A 16,996-nucleotide genomic window follows, 5' to 3' on the forward strand; every position below is an offset into this window, starting at 1 on the left:
CTTCTCCTGGTTCACTGGTTAATTAAAAAACCCAAAAGAGCTTACAGTTAGGTCATGAGAGCCTCTTCGAGCAGTGTGCAAAGGCAGGTCACAAACATTATTTTTTTGATGTTATATTAGCTACTGGCCACTTAGGAGGTTCTACACGACCAGTTTTGTCCTTATTGGGACTCTTCAGGAATAGGCATCTTCCATAGTTACAGTGACCATACATCCTTTATTATAAAGAACAGTCCTTTATTTCAGAAAGCTGCCCTTTAGATTTATTTGATTTAATTAATTATTTTCTTGGTTTCGCTCTTGAATTTTCCTTTGTAAAGCAGTTATAAACAATTTTTTTCTTAAATCCTTATGAACCTCTTTCAGATTTGCCCCTTTTTTAGGTTTGTTCTTTATATTTTCCAAGAAAATATGGTCACTGAATCCATAGTAGATGTCCTATGTTCAACCCTTCAACCATGGTTCAAATCCCATCAAAGTTAGTACTAATATAACACTTGAAGCTATATACAACCCTCCTCCATTAAGGGAGGTGGTCTTGAGGCCTCTAGCACAAGGTCCAGACCAATTAAAAAGTTACAAAATTTTCTAGTATCAGAGCATATTGTAATGGTATATGGGAATGACCTTGGGAGACTGGGCCCAGAGATGCTGCCTACGGAATGGTCAGATAAGAGACAGCGTAGCCCTCAGTTGATAGTGAGTGGGGCAAAAGACTCAGAAGAGACTCAGAAAAGGAGGCAGTTGGAGAATTGTACTTTCAGACTTGCAAGATTCTGTTAATGTAGCTTTATAATAAAGTAGAATTAGCTCATCTGGTTGTGATTCCTGCCTGGTCTACCTGGTAAGGCTGACACATATAGAAAAAGGAAGGCATACCTATGTAGCTTCTGTTCTGGTTCTGATTACAAATTCAGCCATTATTCTTCTAAAGGAAATCAGCCAGGTATATTCCAAGGCTGAACGGGAACCTTATTTAGCCTTTCCTGTAGAGCAGCAGTGTGCAACCTGAGGCCCAAATTTCACATGCCTCCTAAACGGTATTTTTGCAATTGCTGGAGCCATCTCTGACTACAGCTGGCAAATATTGGTGACAGTTTCCTGTCATTAGCCAAAAAAAAAAACTAGCATAAACCAAATTTCCCAGTCTTGGCAACTTGTAGATGTGGGGTCTTCCAATCCCAGAATTCCTTAGCCAATGCAGCCTTTGCAGAGAATTCTGGGATCTGTCATCTGGAGTTGCTTAGATATGTTTAATAGTAGAACTGTCAAACTGCCTCTCCAAAAACAGTTAGAGAAAGAAATTAAAATCCTGCCTCTAACCATTTGGCCACATAACACAGCCCATCAAAGCCCTCAGCCACCCATAATTTTTCCTGGTACTGTATTATTATATCTTTTTGAAAGATACAACAATACAGTACTGTATGGTAGATAGGTAGGTAGGTAGGTAGATAGATGGATAGATAGATAGATAACAATTCTCTGTATCTTTTTGAAAAAATATAGAAAATGAGATGACACAAATAGAAGAATTGGATACAGGTAGTGAAAAATGGGCAGATAAACAACCAACCTGAAATATCATAAAACTATATATTCCAGTGCATCCACAGAAGCTTATGATGTTATATTTCATATCCATTTTCTAATCAAAACCCACATGCCCCTGTTGAACTTTAAGCTAGAAGTTCTTGGTTAACACAGTTAAAGTAACTAAAAAAGATCAAAGATTATAAACAATACACTGAAGCAATGCTGCAAATTATACGTCAAATAGAGGTATGAATTCTAAAACCCACACCTTAGATGTAGCATGATTTGATGTATACAGCTTAGTCCAAGAATGGTTTCCAATTAGAATTAAATTCTATGTTGGATTTATTTTTAAAATACAAAGTTATTCTAGACTTCCACCATTTAGTCAGCCATTCTTCCAAAGAGTGAATCAGAGATTCCCCTCCCCGCAAAAAAGCCATATAGAATCTTTGCAGCTCTTAACATACACAATCCTAATTCAGTGTATTTTGAAGGGATGTATGCTTTAGGGAAGTGTAGTAAGAATATCTCAGGATGCAATGAAATTACAACTTTCAAATGTGTTCTGCTCTATAATAAATTATTTTCCAGTATTGTTCAGCTTTACAACTTTGCCAACCACATAGGACAAAAAGATGCAACCTGCTCACTGTATTTTCAACAACTTTTGGGGAGATGATTATTCATTTTAGCAATCAAGACAGGAGGCCATCCATAAAATCTTAAGTGCAGCCCCTGGCCATCAAAAAGTTGCAAGGAAAACAACTTGAGAGAGAAAAATGTTTCCTTGAAAAATATTCTAACTCAGAAGAGGAAAGAATACAGATGAAAATCTACAGCAGAGCTCTAGCATTTTGGCAGGGGCTGGCGTGAGTTCTTGATTCTCAACAAGTTAACTGTAGTCATAATGGAACAATTCTTTCTCTCATCTAAATTAAGTTGTGGAATTGAAAAAAGATAGGGCTCCCCAGGAGCAGACTTTTGCTGAAAGGATGGGAACTGAGTTTGGTTCCCGAAAATATATTACTTAGGCCTAGGCTGTACCTGCAGGAGGAAGGAAAGAAAAAGTTGGTTTAAATTACTGCTTGGCTGCAATTTTGAATATTGATTTGGGTCACCTGATTTTTGCACTGTTATTATTTTAAGTGATTTCTTTGGATTTTTTTTTTCTAGCAGCAAGGTGCAGGTATATTTTAACAGAAATAAAAGGAAATGGCAAAGTGGTAAATCACCATGCTCTGCACATATTCATATGGAAAGCAGGTTGCTTGCAATATCCCTTCCTGTTCCCATGCTGGGGGTCTCTAGAGTTTTGTTTACGCACTGAAATGTGATAAATGTCTCTTTGTCGGACAATAGTGATTTCACCGAGTTGCAGCATGCACTTCTTAAAAAGTGCATGGACACTGGGTCAATTATCCTTCATATTCATGCAACATCAGAGTACAGGTAGTCCTCGCTTAACGACCATTCATTTAGTGATGTTTTGGACTTACTACAGTGCTGAAAAAACTGATTTACAACCGGTTCTCACATTTGCAGCATCATTGCAGACCATTGCAGCATCCCTGCCGTCACGTGATCACGATTTGGGCACTTGGCAACCAGTTTGCATTTATGACCGTCGCAGCATCCCATGATCATGCGATCACCATTTTCTACCTTCCTGGCTGGCTTCTGGCAAGCAAAATCAATGGGGAACCGCATGATTTGCTTAATGACCACGTGGTTTGCTTAATGCCCACAGTGATTTGCTTAACAATCGCTGCAAGAAACATTGCAAAATCAGGTCGGATTCGCTTAATGACCGCTTTGCTTAGCAACTGAAATTCCAGTCCCAATTGTGGTGGTTAAGCGAGGACTACCTATATTGGGCTGTAGTTAATATTAGTTTGATTCGCTGCTTTGCTATTTGTGCCTTCAGTCATAGAGCAGAACTTGGGGTAGGGAAAGGGAAAGATACGAGTTACGAACCCGTTTCGAAACTCAGTGCTTTGTCTACTGCTTTTTGTTGCTATGCCAAAAAAGGCAGCCAAGTAGAATTCAGCAAACTGTTGGAACTCCCCAGAGAAAAGATCAGAGAAAAATTCCCAGCAACTTTTTCCCACCGACATCCATGCATGCTAATACGGATGGAGGGAGCTGCAAAACCAGCTCCCTGGTTATAAAATGAGAGCAGTAGCTGTTTTCCACTGCAGCGGGGCTGGAGGGAGTCATCTGTTACACTCCAAAGAGGACTAAGAAGAAAATGTAAAACACAACAGCTGAACACAAGACCTATGGACTACGTACAACCTCATCGAAGAGCCCTTCCTTTTAATTTATGAGAACAGAACTATACATTTGCCCCCATGTTCTTTTCGTTCAGTGCACAAGGGCAAAACTGGCATCTGGCCTCTGGTTTTGCACCCTGATGGTTTATTTGCACATCATGAAGTTTGCCAGCAGGAGCGGCAGGCAGAATATCCTTGTTCTCATTTTCTAAGCGCTTCGGATTCTCAACTTTCTGGTTTCAAAGGCAGTTAACGTTTCATAAAAGGCAAGCTTCCCTAATGAAAGGTGATTCTTGGAAGAGCCTGGCCAGTTTTGCTAGACAGCTGTCCTATAGAAGCTAGCTCTTTGTGAGTTGAAACTTCCCAATCAGCCATCCTTAACTGCCTTTATACCTGATTATGGTCTTTGGGAGGACTGCTTTGGCAGAAAGACAGCCTACTTCTCACTCTTCCTGCAGTGAACATTTGGTAATCTACCTGAAAATGGTTAGGGAGCACTGTACAACATGTAAAACCAATGGGAAGCCAGAGAAACATTTAGCACAGAATTGCAGAAGCCACAGGTACTTTTTTCTTGGAATTTCAAATTACCGAAAGCAGAATTGGAGAGCCAGTTTGGTGTAGTGGTTAAGGCACCGGCTAGAAACCGGGAGACTATGAATTCTAGTCCCGCCTTGGGCACAAAGCCAGCTGGGTGACCTTGGGCCAGTCCCTCTCTCTCAGCCCTAGGAAGCAGGTAATGGCAAACCACTTCTGAAATCTTGCCAAGAAAACTGCAGGGACTAGTCCAGGCAGTGACCAGGAGTCAACATTGACTCCAAGGCAAAAAAAAAAAAAAAAGCAGAACTTGCATCCTTAACAAAAAACAAGGATCTCCCTCTGACAAACTCTGGCTACTGAATCTTTGACTTTAGAGAAAAAAAGGATCACCCACCCCAGAAAAATCAGGCAGAAATCTACTGTTTTCCCCTTGCAGACTATCACAACATTGCAAACAGCATTAAGATGAAATGCGTGTTGCTATTTCAGACAATGTGGCTCTCCTTTTGGTAATGCCATTTCACCGGTGATTTTCATGGTAAGAGCAACCATAACCATTTTAACAGGCTTGCAGCTGAAGCTGTTGAGTGTTCGTTTTCGTAATGCAAGATTATGACAGCCAGTTTGATGTTTAAGGCACCAGGCTAGAAACTGGGAGACCGCGAGTTCTAGTCTCGCCTTAGGCACGAAGCCAGCTGGGTGACCTTGGGCCGGTCACTTTCCCTGAGCCCTAGGAAGGAGGTAATGGCAAACCACTACTGAAAAAACTTGCCAAGAAAACTGCAGGGAGTTGTCCAGGCAGTCTCCGAGAATCGGACACAATTGAACAAATTTAAAAAAAAAAAGATTATCAGGAAACTTAAGGCTGCCTTCCAAATGCCCTTCATGGGTGGTAAAACCCTCTGCATACAATGGAATAGAATTAGGGTAGTTAAGAACCACTGAACACATCGGGATTGACAAGCACGGGATTTTATCCTGCACAATATTAAAATGAGCAAATCTGAACTTGAGTTGGGTTGGGCTTTCACTGTTTTCTGTCTCCACTCTCTCTCTCATTGTGTCTAGGGCTGAACCCTGCTTCTGTGCCTTCTCCCCCTCACCTCCTACTCCCTTAGTCCTTGCCAAAACCCATCTGAAATTCCTGGGATGCCAGAAGCCTCAAACAAAAATGAGTTATGTCTTTTCAAGCTTTTGCAAGCTTTTGCAAATTCACGCCAAAAGAATTCAGGTTACCCCAGCAAAAGGCCATGGTGAGTCCGCTGTTCAAATGCAGGAATTAGACCAAATCTAATCTTTTAGCAAGGCTGATAAAATGGCTAGTGCCAAACAAAAGAAAGAATGGTGGGATCTCTCACACCTACACACCCACCCTCCATTTTTCTTGTGGCTGGTTTTTAATAGATAGCTTCAAAATAATTTTGAAGATCCTAGCAGCCAGCTTGAGCTGTGTTTTCAAAGCTGTCTTTCCTTTGATGGAAATCAGTTTCGTACGGGACAACTTTATTCACCTAAAGAGAACTTGGAAGGTACAGGTGAGATAGGCTGGTGCTATTAACCACTTCACAGGCCAGATGCAATGGGTCCCAGGATCTCTGTAGCTCACTGCACTAAGACTTTAATAAGCAAGCACATGGAGTTTTGCATTATCTTTTCTTGCAATTTAATTCATTGTTATTCAACTTCTCCTTTACCTCATTTTTCTGTTCAGAGATGGGTAGAGTTCAGAGTATCTAGCACAGCGGTTTCTCTACGTCTTACCTGTGCACTGGAGAGGTCCTGGGAAAAACCCTTCCCCGCATGATGTCACACACTGGGCATCCTTCAAATGCAGCGAACCTTGGCACGAAGTACATCCAAATTCACTAGTACAAGTAGAGCACATCTCTTTACAAGCTGCCCAAGGCAGGGAGAAAAAAAAGGAAGAGTATATTGTAAAAAACTGAATTGGTTTGGTTTCCTCTGAGCCAGATCTTTGGGATCCATGATACAGCTTTCCAGGTGCTGATTAGAGATTTCAAATATCCCCCAAGTATTAGCAATAGTGAAAAAAGATAATATATTCCTGACAACCTATAAAGATATAGATATAGATATAGATATTTGATATTGATACTGATAATAGATACCATACACTGGTCAATGACTTCAATAAAGACTGATTTGATTCAACTGAAGTTAGATTATCAGTTATTGTTGCTATTCTATCAGGATTTTATAAGGATTAACCTTCCTGATTATGGTGTTTGTTTTAAAGGTTTTATTCTGGGCTTTACATGTTCTCTAACTATAACTATGTTTATTGCTCTGAACTGTTCTGGGGAACTGTTAGGGCAGGAACAGAGTAATAAAATGGTATTTTAGAAAGAGACAAATCATTAGAACAGTTGTATCCACTTTAATGTTCAAAAGCAATGGGCAACTTCTGAGATCTCTCAGCACCACCTATAGAGTAAGAAGCTTCAACATCACACAGCAAACTGGAGGCTAATCTTACCTAAGCAAAGGCCGGCATCCGGATAGAAGCCAAGCCCACAGCTGTCAACGCAGCGCCCGTTCTGTAGAAACTTGGGGGACTCTCGGCAGACATCACAACGATCAAAAGCCTGGGTGCAGGTCAAGCAATCAGAATGGCACTGACCTATTGTGAACATGAGACAACTTTATTTGGGGTGTGGAAGTACAGGATGGGCTCGCCTGCTCACATACAAGGATGCTCCTGCATGGCAAGAAAACAAGCAAGCGTCTTCTGCACCAGGTCAGAACCCCTTTGGAATTCCTTGCACTGATTTTCAATGAGCAGATTCAATGACAAGACTTGTTTAAGGACAACTTGCTCACATTACAGGTGGTCCTCGTTTAATGACCACTTGTTCACCAAACTTTGCAACATGGGAGTGTGAGATGCTAGGCCTCTGACCATTCCACTGCCCTCATGGGCCGCATCCCCCTTAAGACACAAGCTGTCTGGTCTCTGCTAGACTCCATAAATGGATTATACTTGTAACATGATGTCGGGCAGTGAGGGAGAAGAGATGCCCATGGCAAAGGCAGATTTTAAAAAGAAGGAAGGCAGCATGGCGTGGTGGGACAGCAGCCAGGAGAAGGGTTTCTCCTTCCCACCATGTACCCTTTCCATCAAACCTGGCCAGATGCTATTCTCAAGTTCACAGATCTAAGCCAGTAAGGAAATCCAAGCACCTCCCATCTCCACAGACCCATTAGAAGTGTTCTGGGGGGCAAGGGAGTGATGTCATGTACATCGTGTCACCACCCAAATCACTTGCATCGTCATGGCTTGTCCCATACATCTATGAGGCCACCTTCTTCTGCCCAAGGACATCAGAAGGCCTTGCCTATCAGCAGCTCCTGCCACCCAAATAAAACTTCATTCTGTAGGTATGAGCAAGCAGAAGCTGCAGTGGATAATATTTAGGACGTGTTACCCATCACAGCTTCTGCTTGCTCGTATCTACAGAATGAAGTTTTACTTGGGTGGCAGAAGCTGCTGATAGGCAAGGCTTTCTGATGTCCTTGGGCGGAAGAAGGATAATATTCAGGAAGTATAAACCCCTTATAGACTTTTTGTGTGGGACAGAAAAAAATGCACTTACAGTATGACTTGTGATTTTGATGACGAGAAAAAAAAATGGATAATAGAAAAAAGTGAGCTTTTTTTGTAATCATACAGTAAGAGATAATTTTGTAATCATCCTTATATTTGCTGCAGAGAAAATCGGAAGCTGCTTCCATTTCTTTTTATTCCTTCTCACTGCACTTTTGTAATTTCCTTTTTTTTTTCCTTTCTTTCTTTCTTTCTTTGCTCTCTCTGTTTTCTGTTAGCTGGTGTTAGCTTTTATGTTTTCTTTAAAACTTTCAGTAGAATGTATTGATAACATTTAGGAAGTGTGCCTACGCTTCTTGAAACCAGATGCTTCTAAACATAAAGATCCTGTTCCAAGTTATCAGAATAAGCAAGTTAGACATCTAAAAAGAGCAAACCACAGCTGTTTGTAAATACATTACAAGTTGTTTTGCAGATACCTGGCTTGCACTGAGGGCAACACTCTTCTTGAACAGCAACAGCCACACTTCCCAGGGGACAAGTTGGGCAAGACCGAGAATAGCAGATCACTCTAGAGTCCAGACATTCGCATTCACGGCACAGGCCTTCCTTCCACTTTTTACCATTCTGCATGAGAAAAGGATAAAGGCTGGGATACATCATAACTTTCCAATCCTATTTATTTATGAACTATTGTTCAGCCTTGTTCTGAGCAGCGAAAGGCAGCATATATGTTCCTTTTTTGCTTAAAAAAGAAATCCGCACGACAACCCTGCAAAGTAGATCATGCTGAGCAATTACAGTTGGCCCAACTTCATGGCTGAACGTACATTTCACCAACCTAAATCAGAAACTCTGTATGCTTCTGCTTTATGGGTGTGTGCTTCTGTGTGCACACATGCCTGTCTAGGCATGCTTCATTCTTTATCTTTAAGTTTTGCTGATACACTATTTAAATAACTTTTTTAAACAAAAAACCCAAGTTGTGGGCCCACCGCACTACGCTGGCTCTGTTTAGAGTTCCCTTTCAACAGTTTAACTGCAAAGAGTAAAGAGATCCACAGCGTCCACTTGCAGAGCCAAGAGGCCAGTGGTACTCCTGAAAGTCGTTCAAACAGCAACTGTGGTGCTTTTCATTGGGGGTTGTGCAACCCAAATACGTACCTCCACAGGGGTAAGTTCCACTGAGCTAAGTGGGGCTTAAGCAGAGATAAATAACTGCAATCTCTGGCTCGCAAGCAGAAAACTCCCTACCCTCTTTCAGGAAGGACAGTAAATCATCCGGACACAAAAGTTTCACCATTCAACCAGCCACGTTCTATCCCAGCATAAGTCAATTAAGCTTTATTGCTTATTTATTATTTATTTATTTATTAGGCCTGGGAAACAGAGCTCTCCAGTTGTGTTCCAAAGAGAAGAAATCCCGCTCAGCATGCAGACCACTCGCGTGATTTAACTGAAGTATTTCTACTACACTGGGGTCGCCCTTACATCCCAAAACCATCTTTCCCACCTGCTGGGCTATCTTTTTGCTGAACACATAAGAGGAAGCAAAACAGGCCCGAAGAGGCAACCCTATCTGTGTTTTTGCAAGTTAGTGGACATGGGTTTGCTTCCTTGAGATGGGTAAATGTCATCGTTTCTGCCACTAGAAGTGACTGCCTGATCCAATCACATGGAATGAAGGAAGCCACCTAGACTTGGTGGGAAATTAACTGAAGGAGGAAAAAGCCACAGCAGAGGTAAGAAAAGCGGCCTCTTTCATTGGGTCTGGGAAGGTTTATCTCAATTATTGTCATGAGTAAGGATGGCGAGCAGGGGGCTCCCATCCAGACTGTCAAGCGCATGCGTAGCACTGAGGAACTGTTCAGCCATTCAAAGAGACACAGATCGGGACCGCCTTAACCTTTGGGGGTTATATGTCTGGGTTTTTCCCACGCTTCTTGAGTTTGTTAGGATTGATGTCCTAACTACCAGGAAACACACTGAGACAATGAACTGGTCTCTAATATTTATTACTAGTACTTAACAGGAATCCTAACAAACTGAAGAAGCGTGGGGAAAACCCAGACATATAACCCCCAAGGGTTAAGGCGGTCCCGATCTGTGTCTCTTTGAATGGCTGAACAGTTCCTCAGTGCTACGCATGCGCTTGACAGTCTGGATGGGAGCCCCCTGCTCGCCATCCTTACTCATGACAATTATTCTCAGCACATGCGAGCCGATTTCCTTCTGTCTAATGCGAGGCTTTAAATACAGCAAGGAGAATTACTTCCACGGTGTCTCTATCCATTAAACTTCTCCTGTTCCCAGCTCAACGTAAGGACCCCAAGAGAGGCCTTTCGTAGCAGTGGAACCTATTTGAAAGGCAAGGTCACAGCCATCTACAAAGAATGGGCAACATGCACAACACAACACGTCAGGACCTTGGACAGATCACGGTGGCAAGCGCTGGCTACAAATAACTCAAAAACTGTTGTCTCAGCAACATGCAGAAACTTTCTGAGAGTTCATAGGAAGCTCTTTCTGTCTCCTAAAGGACAATCAACCAATGATTGACAGCCACTGATGTGGGGGCTAACTACACGGGAAAAAGTTGCCATCAAAATCTATGCATCTCGAAGAGCCACACGCACTCACAGTCCTGGTTAAATATGTTGTGTGCACACAACCTTGAGTTCTTCTTTGCATCACCATGTGGACCAAGCCCACAGAACAAGGCCCAATCAAGTCAGGAAATTCAATAGTCCTGGTCCACTCCATGTGCATCACTTACACTTCAAGGGTATTTTCTTATTCTGGGCTATGCATAAAGCACTGGAATCTTCACTCAGCAGAATACAAGTTGGGTGGAGAAGACTTCACAGAATGAAACTAATCACATTTGGATTTGTAGAGTTGTGGATTTGCCCCCTACCAGACCAGTAAGTCCAGCATTTAAAATTATTTACCTGCTCTCCTGGAGAAGCAGAATCTGCCTGCTTCAAGCTGCTAGTACAGGGCTGTAAAACAGCATCAAGCAAAACACAATCCCTGTGCTTTCTAAATAGAGAGTTCACACCTATGGATGAAACCTGCTCAGCCATACTGTTACATCTGTCTACAAATCTCAAGATTTTAAAAACTATCACATACATCCACAGTAACAGACAGCTAAATTGTCCTCATCTGTAAGCTTGAAAGGGAAATGCAGACTTGAATGTTATAATTTAGACAAAATTGATTGTGTGTGTGTGTGTGTGCGTGCTTGTATCGATTGCACTGTTGGTAGGCATTCAGTTGTACAAATGTAGCTGTTAATGTCATCATTCATTTGTTCCAAATTATTATAAAGTAGCAAATATTTAGATAGAAGAGTGCTGTAAAAGATTATTGAGTGGTGTAATCCCACTCAATCAATCAGTAATTGAGAGGAAACTTTTCAAATATCTCTAAGACTTCTGTTTGTGCCTTAGAGAAAATTAAATAGATAGTCAATGGGGTGGGAGAGTCCAGGTCTGGACAGGGGGCTGCAATAAATGACCATGGGATATGCTTATGATACATATTGATCTTCCTTAATCCAATGCTTCAAGATATATTGGTGCTACATTTCCATAATCCCCAGCCTGAACTATCTTTGGATTTGCTGACTGGGGCTGATAGGAGTTAAAGTCAAAAATATTTGAAGGTTGAGGGGTTGCCTACTTCTGCACAAGCTAGAACCCTGTAGTACAAATTTCTACATTTGCATGATGTCAGTGTAAACTGACCAATATGTACTGCATGATTCTATGCTACTGAATATATTTTTTTCTAGCCAGATACCTTGGCAACTCTACATGCACTAAATTAGCAAGCTACTTACATCTTTGGTATATTCTTTGTAAATACAGGGCCCACCTCTTGAAATGCATTCAGGGCAACATTTGCCTTCTAAATGAAATAATTCTTCACTCTGTGGAGAAATAGAACATTACAACAAAATACTCAGAATCAGCTTTTTTTTTAAAATGATACTGAGAAGAGAGACTGGGAAGCTGGCCATTTTTTACTGGAACACAGTCCTTACAATCCTATTTTCTTTTATCAGTCTCATTCCATCACTGAGTTCTATTCCAAAACGATAAGTATCATTGTGGCTGTATAAAGATTGCACACAAACTCTCCTTGAAATGCCACAATGCTGACACTAGGTCAATTCATGGAAGAGAAGGGGGATTCATGGATCAAATCACGTCTGTGGGAGGTTGCAAGTTGCTTGTCTACCTTCCCGAACACCTCATTTTCACAGGACAATATCCCTCCAGTGAAGTAGGGTGCTGAACACGGTACTTGAGTCTTTGATTTCCACAACCTCCCCCATGAGGTTGGTTCGACTGAGAAAGAAAGACATGTACAAGGTCACTCTGTAATCTTACTCATCTAAAGACTTCATACCCTGGTGCTGCTTATCTTGCGCAGAGTTCTAGGTGGTTCACAACAACTGTAAACCCACAAAACAGCAGCCCAGAAAAACAGCAGGATCAATAAGAACATGTAAAACATTGAAGCTGCAATTTGACCCAAACTTCAAGGTGATTTTATATCAATGACAAGCAACCTTTGATTCTCAGGCGTCCTAGAATCTTGTGGCTCCATACTGTCACCTCCCCAAGCATTATGTTTTCTCACACTTCCCAAAATCAAAGGCAAATAAAAGCATTAACACCCTGCTTCTTAACCCCCCCCATCATAAAACTAAAGTTCTGGACCACAAAATGATTGTCCAGTCGTGTAGACCCTCCAGAAAAGTCAGGACTTTTCCTACTTCCCAAAAATTATTAGTGAGGAAGTGAGAGAGACCCCTCCCAGCATTAGATACAGCTAATCACAGTCTCATTAGAGCAGAAGCAGAATAAGGTAACCAGAAAAGATAATTCTTCCCTAATGAAGGATGAAATTCATTGAGAAGTGGCTTGAATTTCACTCTGCCTTCCTTTGCTCTGTCCTAAATACAGAGCAAAATAGAAGAGTGGGGGGGTTTTGTGACAGCTTTTGAGCCAACTTATAAAATATTTCAGTAGAATAACACTGATAATACCTCTGGGGCCAATGAGCTAGGATACAGCTCTGATAATAAGGAGCAGTGGACACAATCTGGATGAAAAATTATATATATAATTTCTACATCCACAAAAACGAATTCTGCCAGCTGTGTGAACAATGCAAATTTGCAAAATGTCTCTCATTTTGCATAATGTGTTCGGTGAGTTCTTTTCTATTCCTCTGCATAACGATTCTGTTTCTAGCTGAAAAGGGCAAAAACCTGGCAAGGAAGGAAGGCCCATCTTCTGAGTGTGAGCTGGCATTGTGTCTATTGCTGAGAACTTACACTGATGATTCATCAGTGCTGCACACTGGAATATCACCCAGCACCAAGAGTTTTCAGGTATAGGTGGGATTGTAACCATTCAATGGATACAGTAAAGTGGCGGCAGAGGAAACTGAATGGGTAAATCAACATGCCTCCAAGGGTTGAGACAGAATTCTGTCAAGAGATAGAGAGCCTATCAAGCCAGGGATTCAAAGTTTCAATCCAGAAGACCCAGGACGAGTCAAAGTCAAAATCCAAACTAGGAAAGAGTCTATGAAGCCAACCCAGATACAGTAGCTGATTATAGGAGTACAAAGGCAATGGATTTTTTGGCACTGGGTTAATCCCAAATGGAGAGCTTCTATAAAGATTCAAGCGTCTACTCCCAGTATGTACAGCTGGCATGGACCTGATAGGAATCCAGGTCTACTTAGAAGTAACAATGCCTCCCAGAGAGACTTTGGCTGTAATCTTGTATTTCTGTACCTCTCACCCCTCTGACTGCCTATCCAGCAGTGCTATGACCCTGAAGGCTGGGAGGTTGTTCCATAGACTCTGAGTCAGGGACTCAGGTCTTATTCTTACATGATCAAAGTCTTCTCGTTTTGCTATATTAGGTTCTCATAGATTTACTAGCTTCCAAGGTTTCCCCAATTTCCCATCTTATGAAGTCCAGACTTCCACAAGGGGTTGGAATAGCAGGCTGTGCATTGGTTCATCTGAATGGAAAGGCCTATAAAGATTTGCTATAGAAGCTGGCCATTTACCTGGGCAGCCCCTGGCTCTCCTGGTTCATTCAAATTCATCGCAGGTCCCCGATTTGACCTTTCTGTTCTGACCTCATTTCTCATGTCAAGGAGAGACTGGTCACAATTTCTCCTGAACAAGCTACTTTTTTATGTGAAAGAGAAGCAATGGCAGACACTACTGTGCCAAAACCCTGAGAGGTCTGCTTGAGTTCAAGCAAATGAACAGAGAATTGCTTTTTCTACAAGAGCTGAGCAAAGAATTAGTTAATAGTTGAAGGTTTTACAAGGCACAGCAGTGATATAACAATGGCATTGGAAGGGGAAGGATTTGGGGCCTTTTTTTTTTTAAGGGCATGTTCTTCTAGGTTCTATCAGAGACATAATGCACTCCTTCTGAACAAGGTTCGAATTGTCCTACTTCAGAGACAGACCCAGCTCTCTGGAGAAGGCTCTAATGCTGGGAAAGGTGGAAGGAAAGAGAGGAAGAAGATGACCAGCAGCAAGGTGGATGGACTCAGTTTCAGTGGCAATGGGTGCACTTTGAAAGACCTGAAGGACCAGGCTGGGGACAGACCATCCTGGAGAAAATCCATCCATTTGGTTGCTAAGAGTCACACTGACTCAATCATCTGAACCTCAAAATACACCAAATTTTATCATTAGCCAGAAGTCATCAAATTTCAACAGCCTGTTCTTGGACACCACTGGGAACTGCAAAAAGAGGGTTTAGGCTGCATACGGCCAAGGGCCCACAATTTGCCCATTCTTGCTTTGGAGTTTGCTCTCCCCATGAAAATAAGGAAATCAGTGGGCAATGCAAATGCAGTTGGTAATATTGAAAGTGAAGCTGGGATATCTGTTAGGCTCTTTAGCAGCTCCCTGAACAGAAAGTGAGTCTTTTCCAAGCACAATTCTCACAGAGTCCTCTGTAGCTAGATTTCCTGAGATGAACAGGGTAGAGTTACAAGAATTCCACAAGTGAACTTTTTTCCATTGAAAGCTATTTATTTTTGTGTGCGTTAGGGATGTTTTGATTTACTTTCTAACGGTGTTCTTATCTCCCGAATCCTTATCAGTCTGGGAACCAACTATTTCAGTATCTGGCCCTGATGTTTCCAGGCGCTTGAGTAAAAAAGCCACTTAGAAATCTTCTGAATAAACAAAACATAGAGATAACTTGAAAATTGAGTCTTCTCCTTACCGGGGCACAATCCACTTTGGCACACTCAGCATTCCAGCAAGCGACTTGTCCTCCATCACAGATACAGAACTTACAGTCAGTATCATTCCACATCTCATTGTGGTACTTGATGGTGCCATTGTGCACACAGCTGCCCTTGGAAAATGCACACTCTTCACAACACTTCCCAGGATGACGCACTTTGATCTCCCCCTATGAATAGGCAAGTGAGATTTTTAGGAAATGGGAAGATGGCAAATTCCCAGAAAATCTCCAAGGTTTCAGATCAGGAATTACCTTCCCACAAGTCAGTGGGGGGCAGGTCTTTGTAAAACATCTGGATTCTCCTCTGTCACATATGCAGGTGGTGCAGGCATCTTTCTTCCACTCTTCACCATGCTGAATAACAAAGATAAGTTATTTGAACTATTCTGTTTGTTTGGATCATTGATCAGTCATGGTTAAGAGTGCTGGTCAAAAGCACACTCAGCCAAGAAGCTCATCTGAGGTCATCAGCCCTTTTCTCTTTAATATACCTCAAAAGGCTGCAGGATAAAATATCTTGGGCAGTCTAGAAGGAAGCACAAGTTAAAATCATAATAATAGTCCTCTGCTTTTCTTATAGGTGAGCATTCATTGGGTTCAGTTGGTGATTATTCCTGCTGGCTTAGGGCCTCTCAAATGACAATATAAATGTGAATCCTGCAGTCTTCTCAGCAAGAAACATGATTCTATTAACGTGCATCAAAAATATGTATTGCCTGAATGTGCCTTAGTATTCCCTGTGTTGCCAGAATGACATGGGAACCAGCATCCAAGCCATTTTGATTATACATTTTCTGAATCCAGAACTAATTATTAATCTGGAAGTCCCTAGCCACAAAAGGCCTATTTTCCTCTCTCCAACCACATACTCCCAACCACCACTTCACTAAAGAATGGTCTTATCTAAATCAGTTGGTAGGGCCGGTTCTTTCTTGCCAGCACATTCCTTTCTTCTTATAATCCCTTTCAACTCATTGGGCTTCCCAGGAAGAAAATAAGGTTTGTTTGTATTATTTAAGTATCATTAATGTCAAAAATCCCAAGTAGTGGGTGAGGAACAAAGAAAAATGCACAACTCATGTCAGGTTAGTTTTTGTACCATTTTATCCAAGGGTTACCTGGTATGTTGTCCCAGATGCAAAGCAGGATTTTCGAGCACATTCTGGACAACATTTTCCAGCTGGTACAACTACACTTTCATCCTAATCATTGGTAGAGGGAAGAAAAAAAGCGAATAAAATAGATGGAAGACGCCAAGAAAGCCACAGGTTTGTGTGGGCACTCACATTCATCCTATGCCTCTCTCCCACGGAAGAAAAAGTTCTACTTTTATTTATTAATAACTCTATATCCTGCCACACTCTCATGATTCCCAGAAGTGCAGAGCATATGCAAAAATAAATAAATAAATCAAAACCTCCATGGGATGAACAAAAATAACTGAAGCATAAAATTAACAACCATCACTTAGAACATAACCATACAAAGTAAAAAAAGGATCCTTAGAATCCTCCAACCAGTTGGACATCCTATGTAGCATGCATTCTTAGTAGCGAAGAAGAATGGAAACATATTCAGGGGAATTTGTGAAATTTCACCCTCTCCAACTTCCAGCCTTTGCAGATGATCTGAGGCTGCAGAAAAGGAGGTTGAGAAGGATGAGGTACACGGTGGCAAAGCTAATATTTAAAAAGACAAAAACTCAAACTAAGCAATGCACTTATTTGGGGTCCTTCACCTTAAGTTTAATTCAGCCAGAGATTCTATCAC

At 41.6% G+C, this 16,996-nt stretch overlaps 1 protein-coding gene across 1 annotated transcript in view; it reads right to left on the reverse strand.

The window, feature by feature from the left end:
• The window catches only part of FRAS1 (Fraser extracellular matrix complex subunit 1), a 175,422-nt gene extending 160,055 nt beyond the window's left edge, over positions 1 to 15,367 (reverse strand). The window contains exons 1-6 of the mRNA XM_063310434.1: positions 15,203 to 15,367; positions 11,761 to 11,854; positions 8,913 to 8,956; positions 8,397 to 8,544; positions 6,850 to 6,993; positions 6,114 to 6,248 (exon numbers count right to left, since the gene is read on the reverse strand). Coding sequence (XP_063166504.1) covers positions 6,114 to 6,248; positions 6,850 to 6,993; positions 8,397 to 8,544; positions 8,913 to 8,956; positions 11,761 to 11,854; positions 15,203 to 15,295 — 658 coding nt within the window. The 5' untranslated portion in view covers positions 15,296 to 15,367. The remainder of the gene's footprint in view (positions 1 to 6,113; positions 6,249 to 6,849; positions 6,994 to 8,396; positions 8,545 to 8,912; positions 8,957 to 11,760; positions 11,855 to 15,202) is intronic.
• Positions 15,368 to 16,996: the final 1,629 nt, after the last annotated feature.

The sequence above is a fragment of the Candoia aspera genome, chromosome 8 (genome assembly GCF_035149785.1).
Source record: "Candoia aspera isolate rCanAsp1 chromosome 8, rCanAsp1.hap2, whole genome shotgun sequence".
Taxonomy (NCBI): Eukaryota; Metazoa; Chordata; class Lepidosauria; order Squamata; family Boidae; genus Candoia; species Candoia aspera.